At 36.1% G+C, this 20,931-nt stretch overlaps 1 protein-coding gene and 1 long non-coding RNA gene across 3 annotated transcripts in view; one reads left to right on the forward strand and one right to left on the reverse strand.

Annotated features, from left to right (window-relative positions):
* Nucleotides 1-20,931, forward strand: part of RAP1A (RAP1A, member of RAS oncogene family) — a 91,888-nt gene that overhangs the window by 40,119 nt on the left and 30,838 nt on the right. Inside the window, exon 2 of one of the 2 annotated variants that reach the window (XM_072644343.1) lies at nt 20,606-20,689. In XM_072644343.1, coding sequence (XP_072500444.1) covers nt 20,633-20,689 — 57 coding nt within the window. In that variant the 5' untranslated portion in view covers nt 20,606-20,632. The remainder of the gene's footprint in view (nt 1-20,605; nt 20,690-20,931) is intronic. The other variant, XM_072644344.1, reaches the window with a different exon arrangement.
* The window catches only part of LOC140527428 (uncharacterized), a 56,674-nt gene that overhangs the window by 9,413 nt on the left and 26,330 nt on the right, over nt 1-20,931 (reverse strand). The window lies entirely within an intron of this gene.

A 20,931-nucleotide genomic window follows, 5' to 3' on the forward strand; every position in this document is an offset into this window, starting at 1 on the left:
CAAGCACTGTCATGGACTCTACTCCCAGACCTCCTGATATCTCACTCTCTTTCAACTTTTGAAGCCCACAAGTTATTAGTGTCTAGTTTTCTTTATCTAAAATTGAAAGAATAAATACCAAGGCAGAGAGCCAAGGCCTGTGTTCAGAAGCAGTATGTCAGTCTTGGATGGAGGTCTCCACCCTATTGTGTCTTTTCTCTGAACAAAATACTATCAAGCAGGAAGGAGTCACACCAAGAGAAAGGTTAAGTTCTGTTCGTCTAGTGCCTTTCAAATGTACCCCTTACTCCCAAGCAGCCAAATGAAAAGGCTCCTCTTCCTCACTTGGCTAGCAGACTAGAACTAGTTATAGATATAATATATCTATAATATATTATATATCTATAATATATAATATATACATAATATAATATAATAATCATAATAGCTACCAACATTTTAAAATTTGCTTACATTAGCACATGCTGTCTCTTATTGGCTACCTAATATTCATAAATGATCTTGCCATAAAATCATCAGACTAAATTTGTGGCTTCTTCGTAAGTCTACCTGAAATAAACCAATGTCACATGTAAAGTAATTTTCCTACAGTATGTTCTTGTGTGGGTAAGAAACATCTCATTTAATCTTAAATAGCTTTTAAAAATACAAACTGAGGAATTTTATTAAGCATATTATCTGAGTAATTGTTCTTTCTAGTCAAATATTTTCCCAGCAGAAAACAATTTACATAGTTAATAATACTTTTAAAAATTAATTAAAATTTTCTTCTAAGAGTGTTTGGATGTATTTTTTTTTTCAGAGCATGTAAGGGGATATATATGGAGAGAGACAGGAAGAATAAATAAGGAAAAAGAAAACTGTAGGTGTCTCATAAGAAAAGCAACAGTAATGAAAAATCAGTCAGAAAATGTTGACTCACTGTGTATCTAGGAACTCAGATTCATACTAGCACAATTTTAGCCATAGTGTATATAGTTTTCATTTAGTCCTAATGATTCCAGTTATTTTTCTTAGAAGAACCCTTGCCATTGTAAATACAATAGAGAGAAATTATATCCATAGGTCATGCTATCCCAATTCTTCATCATTAGATTTGTTGTAGTCTTTTGACTCATTCACTACTTAAGCAGTTCACTAGAGGGTGGGATATAAAAGGAAAAAGGGAGATGAAAAAAAAATCTGAGTGTTGTAATTGTTTAGCACCTTAAATAGTTCATTACTGTGGAAAATTAAAACTTAAAAAAAACCCATAACTATATTTTGGTCACTCTGAATTATTCTTTTAGCTTCATTATTCCTTTCTTCCTTTGGTCATAGGTAGAAAAATATATGATAGGATTAATTTACATTCACATATACATTTAACTCTCATTAATGTTTAAATTAGTGGTGTAATATTTAAAACACACTTTACGGGAGCATTTAAAAAAAAAAAAGAATAAACTAAAAGTGAATGTTGTCTGAGACATGGAAAACCAGTGATTCATAATTAGCCTCCCTTTTGCCGTTTACTAAAGTAAGACCAGTTTGTGCTTATTGCCATCTAACATTAAGAAAGGTTTAAGAAAGAATTGCCATGTTAGTCACCGATGTAATAAAACCATTGAAACAATTGTTAACTATTAAGAATTAGAAACTGACAGTGCAGGCCCAATCAGATAAATACACTATCACCCATTTGGGGACAGTAAGTAGTCTGTTAAAGCTGTTTATCTACAAAAAATACTTCTTTTGAGTTATCAACAAAATATATGTACAGTCTCATAAAAATTTCAATTAGTTTTTCATAAATTGCTTTAGAATTTATTAAGATAAATTATTTTTACCATAAGTCTCAGTTTCCATACTTGTCTTAACTCTTTAACCAGAACCATGTCCTTATTTTCTACATTGCTTTTTTTACCATGTAAAGAAAGATTATCAACATGCATGTCTTAGAAATACAGTGCTAACCCTGGATCTGGGAAGACCTGAAATTAAATGTGGTATCAGATATTTATCAGCTGTGTGAGTAACTAGCTTGGGCAAGTCACTTAACTTCTCTGCCTCAGTTTCCTCTGTAAAATGAGAATAATAACAGCACCTACTTTGAAGTGTTATGTGTTATTATGTTGTTGTGTTGTTATGAGGATCAAATGAAATAATATTTATAAAGCATTTAGCACAGTGCTAGCACATAGAAGACAATAAATGCTATCATTATTTTTATTAGCATTAGCATCATCCTATATTCTTCTGCACAATAAACCCATATATTTTTGATAGCATTATTATGATTGCTCACTTAAAAAGTAAGAGTGTTGGATTAGTTAATTTTTTCTAGTTCTACTGTATCTCATGAATTATAGAAATAAGCAGATTTTATGGAGGTTACTTAGTTACTATGTACAGAAGCATATTTTTACATAAAGCATAACAAACATTTGAGTGCCTTGTGTGAATTGTTCAATTTAACAAAGATTTACTGAGTCTCCAACATTCATTAATTCATTCATCAACAACCTATTAAGTTCCTGCTATGTGCAAAAAGAAGAAATATTGTCTCTTTCCTTATGGAGCTTACAGTTGGTAGGAAAGAATTCAATTCAATAGCACTTATTAAGCACTTTGTGCAGGCTGCTGTGCTAGTGAATATGACACCCAAATAGTTCATTTGAGTGTCATATAGTTCATAATAATATATTTTCATAGAGAGGTTGCAAGTGGTATGAGAGGTTTGAGGAAAGAAAGATTTCTAGGTGGGGCAATCATGGGAGCCTTCCTGGAAGAAGGAACATTTGAGTAGGGCCTTGAAGGATAGGAACATTTCAAAAGGTAAAGTTAGGGGATGCAAAGAGAGAATTCCAGTCATACTTGAAATCAAAAAGACCTGAATTTGAATTCTCCCTTAGCCACTTAGCTGTGTAATCTTGGGCAAATCACTTAATCTCTGTGTCTCATTTCCTCAGCTACAAAATAGAGATAATAATAGCACCTAATTGGCAGTGTTATAATGAGGTTAAATGACGAAATATATATAATGCTTTGTAAAACTCTAAAGTGCTATGTAACTGCTAAAAAATATTATTGCTATTATTATTATCATTATCATCACTAACAGAGAAGAAGTGGTTGCTGAGGTGAGAGCTTTGGGGAACAGAGGCCAATTTCTTCTCCAGTTTGTGATAGGAAAGAGGAGAGCCAGGTATAGTCTTAAATGAATTCCAGATTTGGGGATATCAGATACAGGATTCTGAGGAAAGAAAGATAGGATTCCATAGACTAAAATTCTGCAGGGGAATTTGGGTCAGGAAGAATGGGAAACTCTCTGGAATGAAATTTTTGAAGACACAAGGAGATTCTCATAATGAAAAATGGGAGCTGTCTGAAGAAAATAGTGTGGGTACACAGAAAACTCAATAGTTCACTTAGATTTTTAAAAATTGTTAGTTTTTGTTTTTGCATCACCTTTAGATTTTTTAAAGATACGATGAAAGAATAAATAACAAGTTAATACAGAAATGTGGCATAATCCTGTAAATATCGTTTGTAGACTAGTAACACAGAGAATAGGCTCGTACTGGCAAGGAAGGCAAGAACAGGAATGGGTTGGGTTGTCTTTTAAACTAGTGGGAGAAAGAGGATCCATGAAAGGAGCCCTACTTCAGCTGGATAAGTGATAACTAACAACAGAAAAAAAAAAAGGAAGAGCTGCTTAGTTCTTAATTTTAGGCAGTTGCCTTGGAAGAATGACCTTTGGATTAGAAAGGAAAGAACAAAAATTGCTAGTTAAGCAGTTGATATCCAAAATAAATGAAAAGATAGTAAGGTAGCATATAGTTCTCCTTAGTGGTTTCAGATTGCCTGTCCCAGAAGAACTATATCTTTTTGTTGTAACAGAACTAATATGTATGGTATTTGTGATTGTGGGAAATACAAAGTTAGATGTTGCCCAGTTTTAAGAAAAGAGAAAAGAATAGACTCTGCATGCTGTAAGCCAGCCAATGAGCTTTCCTTTAATTTTAGAATGTATTACTAAAGAGATGATTACTGACTGTCTAGTAAAAGAAACTGTGGTCATAAATAGTCAGCCAGCATGGTTTCAGCAAAAACAGGTCATGCTAAATGTTTTGTTTTTTTCAGTTGATAATATTTCTCCAGACTAAGAAATATTAGATACTACCTTTATAGTTTCCTACTTGAATTTAAGAATGCTATATTTAGTTAATAGCAAAAGTGAAAGAAAATTCATTTTAGTAAGTAGAGGTTTGTATAGGGGAAGATTTATTTTCCTTTTCCATTTTTTGCCTTTCGCTTGTCTCCCTTTTTAATAATTTAATAATAATAATAAATTATGACACGTGATCACTCGTTTACCAACCAAGCAGCTGAGCACTGGTTGCTTACACAGGTAGTTGTGAGATATTTTTGGATTTACACACAACATTAGAAGAAAAATGTTATCACAAATCATTGTTACAAATTGATTTTATTATTTTAATTATAAAACAGAATCTATAGATTATTTTACAGTTTTAATAAATACTGTATTTTTTGTATCATCTTAATGATAGGTTTTTATTTGTTTTCAGTGTTCTGCAAACATTTCCATATAATTTAGATTTTTTCCCCTCCCTCCTTCCCCCCTCTCTCCCTGAGATGGCATACAGTTTTTATAGATTCTACACATACATTCCTATTAAATACATTTTCACCTTAGTCATGTTGCATGGAAGAATTAAAATGAATGGGAGAAATCATAAGACAAGCCAAAATATAATACAAAAGAAAATGGTCTGCTACATTCTGCGATCAAATTCCATAGTTCTTTCTCTGGATGTGGAAGGTGTTTTGCCTCAAAAGTCCATTGGAAATTTTTTAAGTCCTTGCATTGTAATGAAGTTCTAAGTCTACCAGAAAAAATCCTCACACACTGTGTGTTGCTGTGTACAAAATTCTCCTGGTTCTGCTCCTTTCACTCAGCATCAGTTCATATAAGTGTTTCCAGGCCTCTCTGAAGTCTTCCTGTTCATCATTTCTTAAAGCACAATAGTATTCATATACCACAATTTATTCAGCCATTCCCCAATTGATGGGCATCCTCTTGATTTCCAGTTTTTGGCCACCACAAAGAGAGCTGCTATAAATATTTTTGTACATGTGAGACCCTTTCCCATTTTTATGATCTCTTTTGGGATACAGTCCTAGAAGCAATATTGCTGGGTCAAAGGGTATGCACATTTTTGTAGCACTTTGGGCATAGTTCCAAATTGCTCTCCAGAATGGTTGGATCAGCTCACAGCTCCACCAGCAATGAATTCGTGTTCCAACTCTCCCACATCTTCTCCAGCATTTATCATCTTCCTGCTTTGTCATGTTAGCCAATCTGATGGGTGTGATGTGGTATCTCAGAGCTGTTTTGTTTGCATCTCTCTAATCAATAGTGATTTAGACCATCTTTTCATATGACCATGGATAGCTTTAACTTCTTCCTCTGAAAACTGCCTGTTTTGACCATTTATCAATTGGGAAATGACTTGTATTCTTGTACATTTGACTCAGTTTTCTATATATTTTAGAAGTGAGGCTTTTATCACAGATACTAGTTGCAAAAATTCTTTCCCAGTTTTCTGCCTGCCTCCTAATTTTGGTTGCATTGGGTTTGTTTGTGCAAAAACTTTTCAATTTAATGTAATCCAAATTATCCATTTTGCACTTCATAATGTTTTCTATCTCTTGTTTAGTCAAAAATTCTTCCCTTCTCTGTAAATCTGATAAATACACTATTCCTTGCTCCACTAATTTGTTTATAGTATCAGTTTTTATACCTAGATCATTACCCATTTGGACTTTACTCTTGTGTATAGTGTCAGGCATTGGTCTATGCCTAGTTTCTGCCATACTGTTATCCTGTTTTCCCAGCAATTTTTGTCAGTGAGTTCTTATTCCAGAAACTAGGGTCCTTGGGTTTATCAAACAGTAGATTGCTATATTCATTGACTACTGTGTCTTGAGTACTTAACCTATTCCACTGATCTACCCTTCTGTTTCTTAGCCAGTACCAAGTGGTTTTGATAATTGCCACTTTATAATACAATTTGAAATCTGTACAGCTAGGCTACCTTCCCTAGCATTCTTTTCATTAGTTCCCTTGATATTCTGGATCTTTTGTTCTTCCAGAAGAATTTTGATATTATTTTTTCTAGCTCTACAAAATAATTATCTGATAGTTTGATTGGTATGGCACTGAATAAGTAAATTAAGTTAGGTAGAATTACCATTTATATTGACTCAGCCCACCCACAAGCAGCTGATGTTTTTCCACTTACTTGGATCTGACTTTATTTGTGGGAAAAGTGTTTTGTAGTTGTGTTCATATAGTCCCTGGGTTTGTTTTGGCAGGTAGACTCCCAAATATTTTATAATGTCTACCATATCTTTAAACGGGATTTCTCTTTCTATCTTTTGCTGTTGGGCTTTGTTAGTAATATATAGAAATGCAGAATACTTGTGGGGATTTATTTTGTAACCTGCAACTTTGCCAAAATTGTTTATTATTTCAAGTAGTTTTTTACTTGATTCTCTGGCATTCTCTAAGTATATCATCGTATCATCTGTAAAGAGTGATAACTTAGTTTCTTCTTTGCCTATTCTAATTCCTTCTATTTCTTTTTCTTTTCTTATTGCTACAGCTAAACATTTCTAGTACCATATTGAATAATAGTGGTCATAGTGGACATCCTTGTTTCACCCCTGATCTTTTTGGAAATGCATCTAGCTTATCTCCATTGCATATAATGCTTGCTGAAGGTTTTAGGTAGATACTGCTTATTATTTTATGGAAAGTTCCATTTACTCCTGTGTTCTCCATTTTTTGTCTTTGGAAGTACATTTTACTTTTAAGGTAATTTTACTGAATTTTGCTAGAATCAAATGACTTAAGCGTGAATTGTTCTTCAATAATTGGTATTTTTTTTTCCCATTTGAGCATTGAATTAATTAGGCAAAGCACTTTTTTGTGAAAAAGAATTATGTGATTGTGGGGAGATGGAGTACTTAATTAAAGGCATTTTCAGTTTAAAGAATTTGATGAAGTGTATGCTTCTAAAATTAATATCCTAAAATTTTGTCAGTCTATTCTTTTCCCTTTCTCTTTATCTCAAAATCTTCATCTCCCACTCTCCTTTTCCCTTTTCCCCTGATAATGACGGCCTCTCTACCAAGAGCAGACTTTCTGTATTTTACCCTTGATGACATTCCTACCTGTTTTCTCAAGAATTTTACTCCTTCAGTCGTCTCCCCCTCTTCTCTTCAACTACTTGTCTACCAGTTTCTTCTCTTAGGCCTTCAAACATGCCCAAGTCTCCCTATCCATTAGGGAAAAAAAAAGAACCCTTTTCTAGACTCATATCATTCCTTCTGTTTCTTCATTTCTCAGCCAAATTCCTAGATGAAGTTGTCTAACACACATTACCTCTATTTCCCCTCTTCTCACTCATTCCAAAACCATTTGAAATCTGGCTTCTGATTGAATCACTCAGTTGAAACTGCTGTCTCCAAAACTACCTATCATCTTTTAATGACCAAATCTGATAAACTTTTCTGTCCTCAACCTGCCTGACCTCTCTGCCATATTTAACAACTGTTCTGGGTACTTTCTCCTCTCTTGTCATCACATTACTTCCTTGGTTCTTCTACCTGTCTTGACTATTCCTTCTCAGTCTCCTTTGAATCATTATCCATATCACACTCCCTAACTGTGGCAATTATCATCTCTGTGCAGATCACTCACAGATCTATATAGCTATCACCTTGGATGTCCCAGAGACATCTCCACCTCAGAATGTCCAAAATAGAAATCCATATCTTTCCCTTAGACCAGAGTTGGGGAACCTTTGGCCTTAAGCTCACATGTGGTCCTTGGGTGCAGCCTTTTGACAGTCCAAGTTTTACAGAACAAATCATTTCATTAAGTGGATTTGTTCTGTTCAGTTTGGATTCAGTCAAAGGGCTGCACTTGAGGATCTAGAGGGCCGCTTGTGACCTTGAGGCCACAGGTTCCCTATTCCTGCCCTAGGCCCACCCAATTTCCAGATTTCTTTGTTTCTGTAAATACCAGTCAGCCAGGCTAACAACCTTGGCATTGTCATCCGTTCCTCATTCTTCTTTACCTGACCTAGCTAATCATTTGCCACATCTTACAGATTTTTACCTCTATATCTCTCACATCTGACTCTTTTTCTACTCACACAGCTACTATCTTATTGTATGCCCTCATCACCTCTTGTCTCTAGCTATTTTCAGCAACCTTCTAACTGGTATCTTTGCCTTACGTCTCTCCCTGCCAGTCTGTCTTACAGATAGCTTGCTATTTAACAAGTATATAATCAACTCAACATGTTATTTTCAAAGTTGTCCTGGGACTTGTCTGTTTCGTACTTTTAGTAATATTTTTTAAACAGTATGGTAGTCATTGATGGTGTCAGCCAGTTTGTCCAATAAGACATAAGGACTAGACCTGTGATTTTATTGATTTAGGGAGCTTATGGATGAGGAAACTCCCTCCATAAATACCAGTCAGCACCTCCTGTGCAGTTTATAATCTTAGAAAGTTTGTCTAGAACATTGACAGGTCAGGTGATTTGTCCAGGATCACACAGCCAGTGTATCACAATGTATCATCATTTACAGGATGTGAACCTATTGTGGTAGTGCCTGTTTACCTGTTTAATAGCAGGTAAAAATACAGACTTTTAAAAAATACACCAGGTACAAATGATTAGAGTGTTGGCAATGGTCTATATTATTCAAGGTTCTTTGTGTGAATATAATAAATGAATTTGGCAGGGAGAAGCAAATTTATGTGAGTCCTAGGAATTATATCCTGAAATGTTAACATGTCTAGATGTTCTTTTCCCCCCATGCTAATTAATTTTATTTCTAAATTATTTTTCTAAATTACATGTAAAAATAATTTTTAATATTCATTTCTCTAGTCAGTAGTGATCTGTAGCATTTTTTCATGTGGCTATGGATAGCTTTTTTTCTTCTTCTGAAAACTTCCTATTCATATCCTTTGATGATTTATCAGTTGGGGAATGACTTATATTATAAATTTGACTCAGTTCTCTACATTTGAGAAATTAGTCCTTTATCAGAGAAACTTGCTGTAAAAATTTTTCCACAGTTTCCTGTGGAAAACCTGCATTGGTTTTGTTTGTACAAAAACTTTTTAACTTAATTAATCAAAATTGTCCATTTTACATTATGTAATGCTCTCTTTCTCTTGTTTGGTCATAAATTCTTCCCTCATCTATAGATCTGGCAGGTAAAATATTCTGTGCTCCTCTAATTTGCTTTATTTTGCCATATGCCCTTTGTAGAAGTTCTCAAGTAAAATAGAATTGGCCATTCTTTCCTTCCATTAGGCATAAATACTACTTCGATATTGACACATGTAAATGCTGTTGTTTAAGGAATTGCTCTGCAGTTCTATACAAGTAATCTGCCTTACCACTGATTTTCTGCACTGATTTTTTTTTTTGTCTCTAAAATTGATATCTTTTATATCATATTGATATCTATTATATCATAATATTTTGATGAATTAATAAAAATGATTATAAGTATACATATAAATGTAGTGCTAGGAAAAATGTAAAGATAGAGATCAGTTAATTACATTAAATATTATAAATAATTATATTCCAAGATGAATTGTCCCTGTGATTTCAATCTTTAAAACTGAATTTTGCACTTTCAATCAGTCAATCAATAAAATGTTAAGTGCCTACTATGTGCCAGACTCTGCTAAACTCAATAAGAGACAAAAGACAGTCCCTGCCCTCAAGAAACTCACAATCTAATGGGGGAGACAAGCAAACAAATATGTGTAAACAATCTATATGCAGAATAAATAGCTAATAATTAAAAGCAGGAAGGCACTAGAATTAAGAGAGATTAGGAAAGGTTTCCTGTGGAAGTTGAAATTTTAGTTGGGACTTGAGGGAAGTCAGGGAAGCTTTAGTAAGATGAGGTAAGGGAGAGCATACCAGGCATGGGGAACAACCAGAGAAAATGCCTGGAGCTAATGGAGTGTCTAATTTGTGGAACAGCAAGGAAACTAGTGTCACTTTTTCTGTATTATTACAAAATTGTAATGTATCCCATGGAGAGTTGGAATACTGTGCAAAAAACAAAAACAAAAAACAGACCTCCTAAAAATCTTTTTTCAGTATTCTTTGTGTACAGCATGAAAATCTTTTAGACCACAGTTACTCCTTGCAATTAGGGACCTTAAATGAACTTGAGAATGAGAATACAAATTAATTATACTTGTAGGAGAAAGAAGAGTGATGGCATTGAACAGTAGAAATATGACATACTAGTTGCACATATGTTCATATATGACATAATAGTTGCATAAAGTAGGGAGGACAGAGACAAAGGAAGGAAGGACTGAGAAGAGGATAAGCTCAATTGGGTATCATGGTTCTGCTGTCTAATAGTAAGCTGGTAATGAATGATGGGCAAATACCATCAGATCATTCCAATTCTAGGAAGATCTCGTTTCAGTAATGGATTTATTGGATTATGTATTACACTTAAGACCAATAGTGGTTTTAAATAATTCTAAAATTACACTACTTCAGGGTGGATATGTATACATTTTTATTTATAACCAAGACAATAGTTTGCCTTTATATAAACCAAAAAACATACTAAAGGCATGGTGTTCTCTCTTTTTAGGGGTAAGATGACAAAGAAAACCTCTTCTAGTGATAGATGATTTCTTCTTACCAAAAAACATTTTGTATTTCTATATTGACACGCTTTGGATCAAGTAAATGGTTATTTTAGAGAGCTAAACATGTTTTTGTGTTTCCTGACTCTTAGCATACACGTCTCTGTGCATACACCACACATATAGACTTAAGAAGTCTGAACTTTGCATAGTGCCTGGCACATAGTAGGTGCTTAATTAATGCTTTATCTGTCTTAATTCCCCCAGCTAATGGTGCCTTCTCTAACATAGCCTTCCATCTGTTCTGTGTGTGTATATATATATATTTCTTCTACATACTTGCTAATATGTTGTCTGCCCTATTAGAATATGAGCTCCTTGAGAGCAATACTGCTTTTGCCTTTCTATTTCTGGTGTTTTGCTTAGTGCCTGGTAAGGCACTTAATAATTGTTTGTTGACTGAATATTTAATCATTTATATATGACCAAAATACCTTATCAGTGTCCACTTGTAAGAATTAGTTCCAAACAAAAATTTCTTTTCCAAACTGTGATTTTTCTATTAATTTTCTTTTTTGTTTTTTTTAAAATTATATTTATTTAACTTTTAACATTCATTTTCACAAAATTTTGGGTTCCAAATTTTCTCTCCATTTGTCCCCTCCCCCCACCCCAAAACACTGAGCATTGATTGCCCCTATCACCAGTCTGCCCTCTCTTCTATCATCCCTCCCTTCCTTTGTCCCCATCTTCTCTTTTGTCCTGTAGGGCCAGATAACTTTCTATACCCCATTACCTGTATTTCTTATTTCCTAGTAGCAAGAACAGTACTCAACAGTTGTTCCTAAAACTTTGAGTTCCAACTTCTCCTCATCCCTCCCTCCCCAACCATTCCCTTTGTGAAGGCAAGCAATTCAATATAGGCCATATCTGTGTAGTTTTGCAAATGACTTCCATAATAGTCATGTTGTGTAAGACTAACTATAATTCCCTCCATCCTATCCTGCCCCCCATTGCTTCTCTTCTCTCTTTTGATGCTGTCCCTCCCCAAGAGTGTTGACTTCAAATTGCTCCCTCCTCCCACTGCCCTCCCTTCCATCATCCTCCCCACCCTGCTTATCCCCATCTCCCCCACTTTCCTGTATTGTAAGATAGGTTTTCATACCAGAATAAGTGTGCATTTTATTCCTTCCTTTAGTTGAATGTGATGAGAGTAAACTTCATGTTTTTCTCTCACCTCCCCTCTTTTTCCCTCCACTAAAAAGTCTTTTGCTTGCCTCTTTTATGAGAGATAATTTGCCTCATTCCATTTCTCCCTTTCTCCTCCCAATATATTTCTCTCTCACCACTTAATTTCATTTTTTTAAGATATGATCCCATCCTATTCAATTCACTCTGTGGGGTGTGTGTGTGTGTGTGTGTGTGTGTGTGTGTGTGTGTGTGTGTGTGTGTGTGTGTGTGTGTGTAATCCCACCCAGTACCCAGATAGTGAAAAGTTTCAAGAGTTGTCTTTCCATGTAGGAATGTAAACAGTTCAACTTTAGTAAGTCCTTTATGACCTCTCTTTGCTGTTTACCTTTTCATGCTTCTCTTCATTATTGTGTTTGAAAGTCAAATTTTCTTTTCAGCTCTGGTCTTTTCATCGAGAATGCTTGAAAGTGTTCTATTTCATTGAAAGACCATTATTTCCCCTGAAGTATTATACTCAGTTTTGCTGGTTAGGTGATTCTTGGTTTTAGTCCTAGTTCCTTTGACTTCTGGAATATCCTATTCCATGTCCTTCGATCCCTTAATGTAGAAGCTGCTAGATCTTGTGTTATCCTGGTTGTATTTCCACAATACTTGAATTGTTTCTTTCTAGCTGCTTGCAATATTTTCTCCTTGACCAGGGAACTCTGGAATTTGGCCACAATGTTCCTAGGAGTTTCTCTTTTTGGATCTCTTTCAGGAGGTGATTGGTGGATTCCTTGAATGCTTATTTTGCCCTCTGGTTCTAGAATATCAGGGCAGTTTTCCTTGATAATTTCATGAAAGATGATGCCTAGGCTCTTTTTTTGATCATGGCTTTCAGGTAGTCCCATAATTTTTAAATTGTCTCTCCTGGATCTGTTTTCCAGGTCAGTTGTTTTTCCAATGAGATATTTCACATTGTCTTCCATTTTTTCATTCTTTTGGTTTTGTTTTGTGATTTCTTGGTTTCTCATAAAGTCATTAGCCTCCATCTGTTCCATTCTAATTTTGAAAGAACTATTTTCTTCAGTGAGCTTTTGAATCTCCTTTTCCATTTGGCTAATTCTGCTTTTGAAAGCATTCTTCTCCTCATTGGCTTTTTGAACCTCTTTTGCCAATTGAGTTAGCCTATTTTTCAAGGTGTTATTTTCTTCAGCATTTTTTTGGGTCTCCTTTAGCAAGGTGCTGACCTGCTTTTCATGCTTTTCTTGCATCTCTCTCATTTCTCTTCCCAGTTTTTCCTCCACCTCTCTAACTTGATTTTCAAAATCCTTTTTGAGCTCTTCCATGGCCTGAGCCCATGGAATATTTCTTTTGGATGTTTGGGATACATAAGCCTTGATTTCTATGTCTTTCCGTGATGCTAAGCATTGTTCTTCCTCATCAGAAAGGAAGGGAGGAGATATCTGTTCACCAAGAAAGTAACCTTCTATGGTCTCATTTTTTTCCCCCCTTTTCTGGGCATTTTCCCAGCCAGTTCCTTGACTTCTGAGTGTCCTTTCCACACCCACCTCGCCTCCAGATCCGCCCAGCTAGTGCTTGGGGTCTGAGATTCAAATGCTGCTCCCCAGCCTTGGGGCTTTGGGTGGGGGCGGGGCTTCTATTCAGTGTGAGATTAAGTTCTGGTGTTCAGGTGGGGTTAGGGCCACCATACGGAGCTCAGTTCCCTCAGGTGGTTTATGCAGAGACCTTCAACAATGGATCCCGGCTCCTTCCTGCTTTGGGAGCCCTTGTCTGCTGCTGCCTCTGCTGCTGCCTCCTGAGAGTGCCTGAATTATGGGGACACCCTGCTCCCTTCTCGTCCAGCCAAAAAGACCCTCTCACTGAGCTTTGGCACCTGTAGGTGGAGGGACCTACACTGCTGCTGGAGATTCTGTCCCTGAAGCCTGCTTGTATCTGCTCCTCTCGGTGCCTGGGCTGCCAAGGCAGGGCTGGGCTCTGCCCCTAGGTCCTGGGCGTGACAGACCTTTCGTATCGGTTTTTAAGGGCTTTCTGGAACAGAAATCTCCTCCGCTCCATTGTTCTGTGGCTTCTGCTGCTCCAGAATTTGTTGGGAGTTCTTCTTTACAGGTATTTTATGGGCTGTGGGTTTGGAGTTAGCATATGTATGTCTTTTTACTCTGCCATCTTGACTCCTCTCCCTTTTCTATTAATTTTCAAGAGGATATAGTTTAGTTTGCTGTAATAAGTAATTTGCCCTTCACAAATTTATATCACTTCAAATTCACTAGTCTAAAGGAGAATATTTCTTCCTGCTATTTGCAAATTTACCCACTAAAGAGGAAACTGAAGTAAAGACAAAGTTGGGGGTGGGATTTTTCTTTAAAAGAATCATTTTATATCTTCTAAAGGTAAATTTCTCCTTACATAGTTTTGCTGAATTTAGCTTTTTTGAAAATAATAATGAAAAAACTGTTATTTGCTTGTTCTGCATTGGTAGGGGGAACCAAGTCTGACTCAAAATGTAACGACTGTAAAATGTTTATTGTTAGATTTGTAGTTCTCCTTATTTGTAGGGAAATCTTGAACAGAAAAAGATATTTTCTGGTCTTGTATTGTGAGTACATAGATGAAGAGAGATTTCCATAAAAAGGCATAGGACTTACTTGGAAGAACATAGTGGTTTGTAACTTGGCAGTAATGAGTTAGTAGTAACCCCTTTAGAAAGAAAATAAGATAGTCTCTCTCTCAATTTTTACTTAAGACCTAGAAAGGACTAGTCACCCATTAACAGAACCAAGATTCATAAGATAGATTTAGAGGTGAAAGAGACTTTAGTGGCTATCTAGTCTGCCACCTGTCACCTTTTTGTGTGCTCCATAAGGAAACAAACTTGCTTTCATCTTCAGTCTTTTCCTTTCCTTTACTACTCATTCCATCTTCTAGATGGCTTCCTGAATCCCTCTTGTTGACATGACTCTCATGGCTGCCATTTCTACCGTTGCTGTACTTTCATTCCACTCTATACACAAGCCCGTCTCCCCACCTCCCCTGCACCCCCCACCCCCACCCCGACATACTCCCACTTCATGAGAGTTGAGAGAGTTGGAAATACTCCTTGTTTCCCATTGCCACTTCCAAGTTTTCCTTCTACCACCGTTATTCGGTAACATCTCCATCTGATCACTATTGTTACTCCTTCTTTCCCTCTGCTTCGTTCCCTCTTCTCTCCTTCCACACTGTGCCTTCTGTCCCTCCATCCTTCAGTTTAGTCCCTTGCACTAAATCTATTCTCCTTTCCTCATCTGGACCATTTGTTCAACCAGTTAAATTCTACACTCTCTGTCTTTTTCTCTTGAGTCCCTTGCCTCTTTATCATATTGCTGATTTTCTGTGCCAGGCCTCAGCCTCAGATTATTCTCACCAGCCACTGCTTTTTTTCCTACACGTATGCTACTGAAAAAAGATGAAGAAAATTTTGAAACTGTGCTGCCTGGGCCCACTATAAATTTATGTAACGTGATGTCAGGTATTGCAGGGCAAGTCTTTTAAATCTCTCTAATTCACTATCCCACTCACCACAGAAGCTTGTCCAGACCTTTTCATCCTTCAGATCTTCCATGGCTCCCCTTCCCCACACCCTCCTAGCTGAGAACTTTGCATCATATTTTACTGAAAAAAAAAGAAAACTTTTTGTGTGTTCCTCCTCCTCCTCCTCCATGATTCAGATGCCTTCTTCTACTGTTTCCTTTACCCCTATTTCACATGATAAAGTGGCCCTTTTCCTTGCCAAGACAACTCCCTGTACATATGCAATTGATCCTATTCTATCCCAATTTCTCCAACGTATTGTCCTCCTCTAGCATCCCCACTCTCTCACTTATCAATCTCTCACTGTCTACTGGATGCTTCCCTACTGCCTACAAACATATCTGTCTCCCCCATCCTTTAAAACCCTTACTTGACCCATCCATCCCCATTAACTATCCCATGTCTCTTTTCCCTTTTATTACATATTTCTCCTTCCTCTTATGGCTAAATTCCTTGAGAAGGCAGTCTGCAACAAATACCTCCACTTCTTTCCTCTCACTTCTTAACTCTACAGTTTCTCTCAGAAGTTGATAACAATCTCTTAATTGCCTAATACAGTGACCTTTTCTTACTTCTCATCCTTCTTGACCTGTGTAGCCTTTGATACTGTTGGTCACCCACTTCTGCGTTCTTTTTTCTAGGTTTTCATGATGCCACCTGTCCATCTTCTTTGCTGGATTCAGTAACATTCTGCTCTTAACTTTTCTTTAAGATACTCCATCACCTGAATCTGGGTAGTTTCATTGACTTTCCCCCATGATTGGAATTCTCTCCCTTTCTATCTTTGCCTCCTGGCTTCTGAGAAGCCCCAGCTACAATCTTCTAAAGGAAGACTTTCCTGCCCCCTCTTCATTCTAGTGCCTTCCTTCTCTTGTTTATTCCCAATTCATTCTGTAGATAAGTTTGTTTGCATGTTGTTGCCCTTGTTGGTTTGTGAGCTTTCAAGAACAGGAACAATCTTTTACCTTTGTTTAGTATGGTACCTGACATGTAAGTCCTTAATAAATATTTATTGACTGCCTGATTTTCATAGGTGAAAAATGAGGTTTAGATAAGTTGTGGCTTGCTCACACAGCAGAGCAGAGATTTCAGGTCAGTTCTTCCAGCTCCCAATATGGCATTCTTTTTATTATACTATACTACCTCCCTCATATCATCCCTATTCTGTAGTCTCTGGAAGTTAGGGGTTGTTTTTTTTTTTTTATTAGAACCTATTATGGTTCCTTTACATTATTAGGCTCCTAATGGTTTTTTTTTGTTTGTTTGGGATTTTTTTTTGCTGAATTAAAATGCTGTTTCAGTCAAATAACAGGTAGGTAGGCCCAGTTTACAGATTTCTGAGTCTGGAGTTGCCACTCAACACTGTGTGACCCAGGGCAAGTCATGTAAGCTCTCTCAAGTCACTGTTTCCTCTTCAATAAAATGAAGGAATCTGACTTGATGGACTCTCAAGATTCCTTTTAACTTTAAATGTATGGTATTAGGTTCTTAAAGAAAAAGTACTTTGACACTTTAATATTTTGCCATTTAACTTGAAGGGCAGGGTTGAGCTGCTAATACCAAATAGTGCTCAGAATAAATTGGCTTTATCAGGACATATTATTGCCCTAGAAGTACAAATATAACTGTATCAAGGTGTGTGCTCTGTGAAAATACACATTTATGGATTAAAGAGAGTAGATTTGTATATTGTTTAGTATGTCAATTCCTTGATTTAGTGGAGTCTTGAAAAGAGATTAGAACCTAGGATGGTCTGCCTGTCTTGAACATTTCCCCTCATATCTATTGGAGGAAATCTTCTTATCACTCAGCTGATAGATTAAAAAAAGAAAGAGAGGTAGAAATACAGGGTACCAAGCCATTCTTAAGAAATGTTGCTACATTGTTTGACATTGAAAAATGTGTCCATTTAAAAAAATTTTTTTTTTAATTCTCCCACACTGCTCCATTGAAGGAAGTGGGCAGGGACAGGGGGAACCAAAACCACTGTAAAAATAGTGCATATTCAAGCAAAACAAATTGGCCATGTCCAAAAATATATGCCTCATTCTGCACAGAGTCCGTCACATCTTTGTCAGGAATTGGGCATCGTGCTTCATCATTTGCCCTTTGGACAGATAATTAATTATTGTAATGACCCAGATTTCTTAAGTCTTTCAGAGTTGTTTTAGACATGGCCATTTTAAGAAACATATATGGAATCTCATCAAATTTCATAGCACATAGAGGCCTCAGAGAATTTAATGTGACTCAGATTTCCTCCCTTCCTTGGTTCTATGGCTCAGACTACCCTAGTGTTTTAATGCTTCATAGTTTATCTTGTCCTTACTGTATGTTTTTGTGCCACCCTACATGTCTCTGACTAGATATTTGCTTCTCTTTCCCCTTCCAGACTTAAACCATAGTTGAAGACTTGTGGCTTTGTTTACAAGAAAAGCAAAATGTATCAATCTCTATGAATATGGAAATTTTGGATCCAGAATAGTCTTTATAATCTTTAGAGGTACACAAAAGCTATGCCTTTAGAGATTGACAAAAGGGCTATCTTAATGCTTATTCACTGAAATATTACAAACTGATCCTGTAGAGTTGGTAATTCTTATCTAAGGGTCTATGAACTTAAAAGTTTGATGACTCTTTCTCCCCAAATTGTTTTTCTTTGCCATTCTGTGTATTTTTAGCTTGTACATTTAAATATGTTATTCTTGGGAGGAGTGTGTAGATTTCACCAGACTAATAAAGGGATCCATTATACAAAAAGGTTAAGATCTCATGCAATAGAGCTAAAAGTGACCTCAAGGATCATCTAATGCAGAGGTTTGCAAACTTATTTGACCTATTGCCCCCCAAAAGTACTCATTGCCCCCTGGAAATCATTAACCCTTCAATGGTTTTTTGAAATTTGTGGCATTTCAAAAAATGTAAATATAAAACATCTATTTTTTTAAATGATGCATTTGAAATTTAATAATTTATTATTAATTTGTGTATTTTTTTTCCTGCATTGAAATTTTGATGATGCAGTATTGTGTCATATAATACATGCTGGACTTCCTGACAATGTGTGACAAGCTCGCCTGTCAACACTTGCTTGTTAAGACCTTTCAGAGGACTTGACCTACTGATTGGTTATAACTTGCATTTTGTGTATTTATTTAGAAAATAATGTAATCACTACAGCTTTAGCTCTGTTACACAACAGTGAGACATATACAAATGGGTTTTCAAAATGTCCTCCTCTTCTATCCTTATGCTTCCACTGTCCCCTTATTTTTATTCAGTGTTCCCCCACTCCACCTCAGTCAGTTGCAACCAAGATTACTACCACTCCCCCTGGATCATTCCAGTACCTGCCAGGGGGTGGTATTGCTCACTTTGGAAACCTTGATTCTAGTGCCTAGAGACTACAATATCTTGGTGAATTTATCAATTTAACTAATACTACTGTGTTGACAACTCTCAGATATGTCCCAGTCACTCTAATGAATTCCGCTGCTGCTTCCTCATCAGCTACCAGTAATACATATCAGAATGTCTCATGGGCATCTTAAATGTCATGTGCATTTATGAACAAAGTTCATAAAATAGTAATGATAATTAAACATCACTGTTTAAACATTATACTCATTGCCCATGTAATAGTAACAGGTACCATTTACAAAGCTCTTTTAAGAATTGTAAAGAGATTTCTGTCATCTATGTATCTATCTGATTTGATCTTGCAACTGGAAGGAAGGTAGGTGCTATTACTCTCCCGACTTCACAGATGAGAAAACAGGCCCTGAGAGATTAAGTGACTTGCCCAGGGTTACGCAGCTACTTGGTGTCTGAGACAGAATTCAAATTCAGGTCTTCCAGCATTCTACCCATTATGTCATATATGTCAATATTTGAGGGAAGTTTAAGAGATCTATCAAAATAACAGACTCTACTTTAAATTGCTAACATTTGTCAGTAACTATTTCAGCCTCATTCTATTTCAGCCTAATACTATTATTGCCTGAATATTGAGATGATTGGCATTCATAATGCTTTGTTCGCATACTCAATAATTTGTTCTGCCCTTCTTTTCTCTATATTAATGATATTATGATAAACTTCTGATTTTTTTCCCTTTTTGATAGCTTTTCCTATAATCTCTATTCTAAACCTCTTAATTATAATGTTAACTGTTTTCTGTACTGGAGTAGTTTTTTTTTCCTCTTCAGGTTTTGAACAGATGTAATGTATTCAGCTATTTAGTTTACAAATAACTGCCAGTGGAGTTTAGTGTAATCTTTTATAATTTCACAGAATTGCAAAATTTGAGAGTCAAGATTTCAGTGTTCCAGCCTGTACACAAAAGGAATACCTACTAAACAGCCTTGATTAATGATCATTTATACTGCTCAATCTCCAATTTCAGTCTCCAAAAACAATATCCAGTTGTTTCAAGGAATTCTGAATAATGCTGGTATAATATATTTTGAGCAAATGCTAAGTTACATGAATAACTTGCTTTAAAAATAGTTTGTATTATATATTAAATGTATGACTCTCTTAGATAGCATTAGGTCTATGGTTAACTATGAGACCATGTTGGTTTTTATAGTCCTGCTTGACAGCACCATTTTTGCGTGTGTCACAAGCTAAATTGACTAATGATCTTCAGTTAAGTGAATGATCTTTAGAACAGTAAATCATAGGCCTCTTATGACTGTACGTTAACTATAATAACAGTAATAATAATAACAGTATGCATTTATATAGCACCTGCTGTCTGCCAGACACTGTGCTTAAGCACCTTACGAGTATTATTTCACTTAATCCTCACCACAACCCTGGGTGGTAGGTGCTCTTATTGTAATTCCCATTTTATAGTTGAAGAAACCGAGGCAGATGTGTTAAATGACCTGCCCAAGGTCACAGAGCTAGTAAGTATGAGGCCATAATTTCAACTCAGAACTTCTTGACTCCAGTCCTGGTACTCTAGCCACTGTACCACCTGGCTGCCTAGGTGTAGTTTTCCACATGCTCTCTCTGTCCCCTTCATCTGCTAAGAGAAATCACCATTACTTAATGTGATAGTAATACATTTGTAATTTATTTCTCATCCTAGATATTCCTCCTCTTTTTCAGATTGTCAGCATTTGAACAGACTACATCATGCGTGAGTACAAGCTAGTGGTCCTTGGTTCAGGAGGCGTGGGGAAGTCTGCTTTGGTGAGTTGATCATTCAACTAGTAAACATAACTAGTAGTAAATAAGTTTTATAAGTACACACTGATATATGATAGCTTTATAACTATGGTCACTATAAAACGAGCAGGAGAGGTTGTTTGTTTTGTTGTAATCAAGAGCTCTTAACCTACAGTGGAATAATGATTTAAATCTGTTTTAAAAATTTTTTATTAAGAGCTAGGAACACATATCTCTGCTGAATAAATTAATGAACAAAAAAGCAT

The sequence above is a fragment of the Notamacropus eugenii genome, chromosome 2 (assembly GCF_028372415.1).
Source record: "Notamacropus eugenii isolate mMacEug1 chromosome 2, mMacEug1.pri_v2, whole genome shotgun sequence".
In the NCBI taxonomy this organism is placed as follows: Eukaryota; Metazoa; Chordata; class Mammalia; order Diprotodontia; family Macropodidae; genus Notamacropus; species Notamacropus eugenii.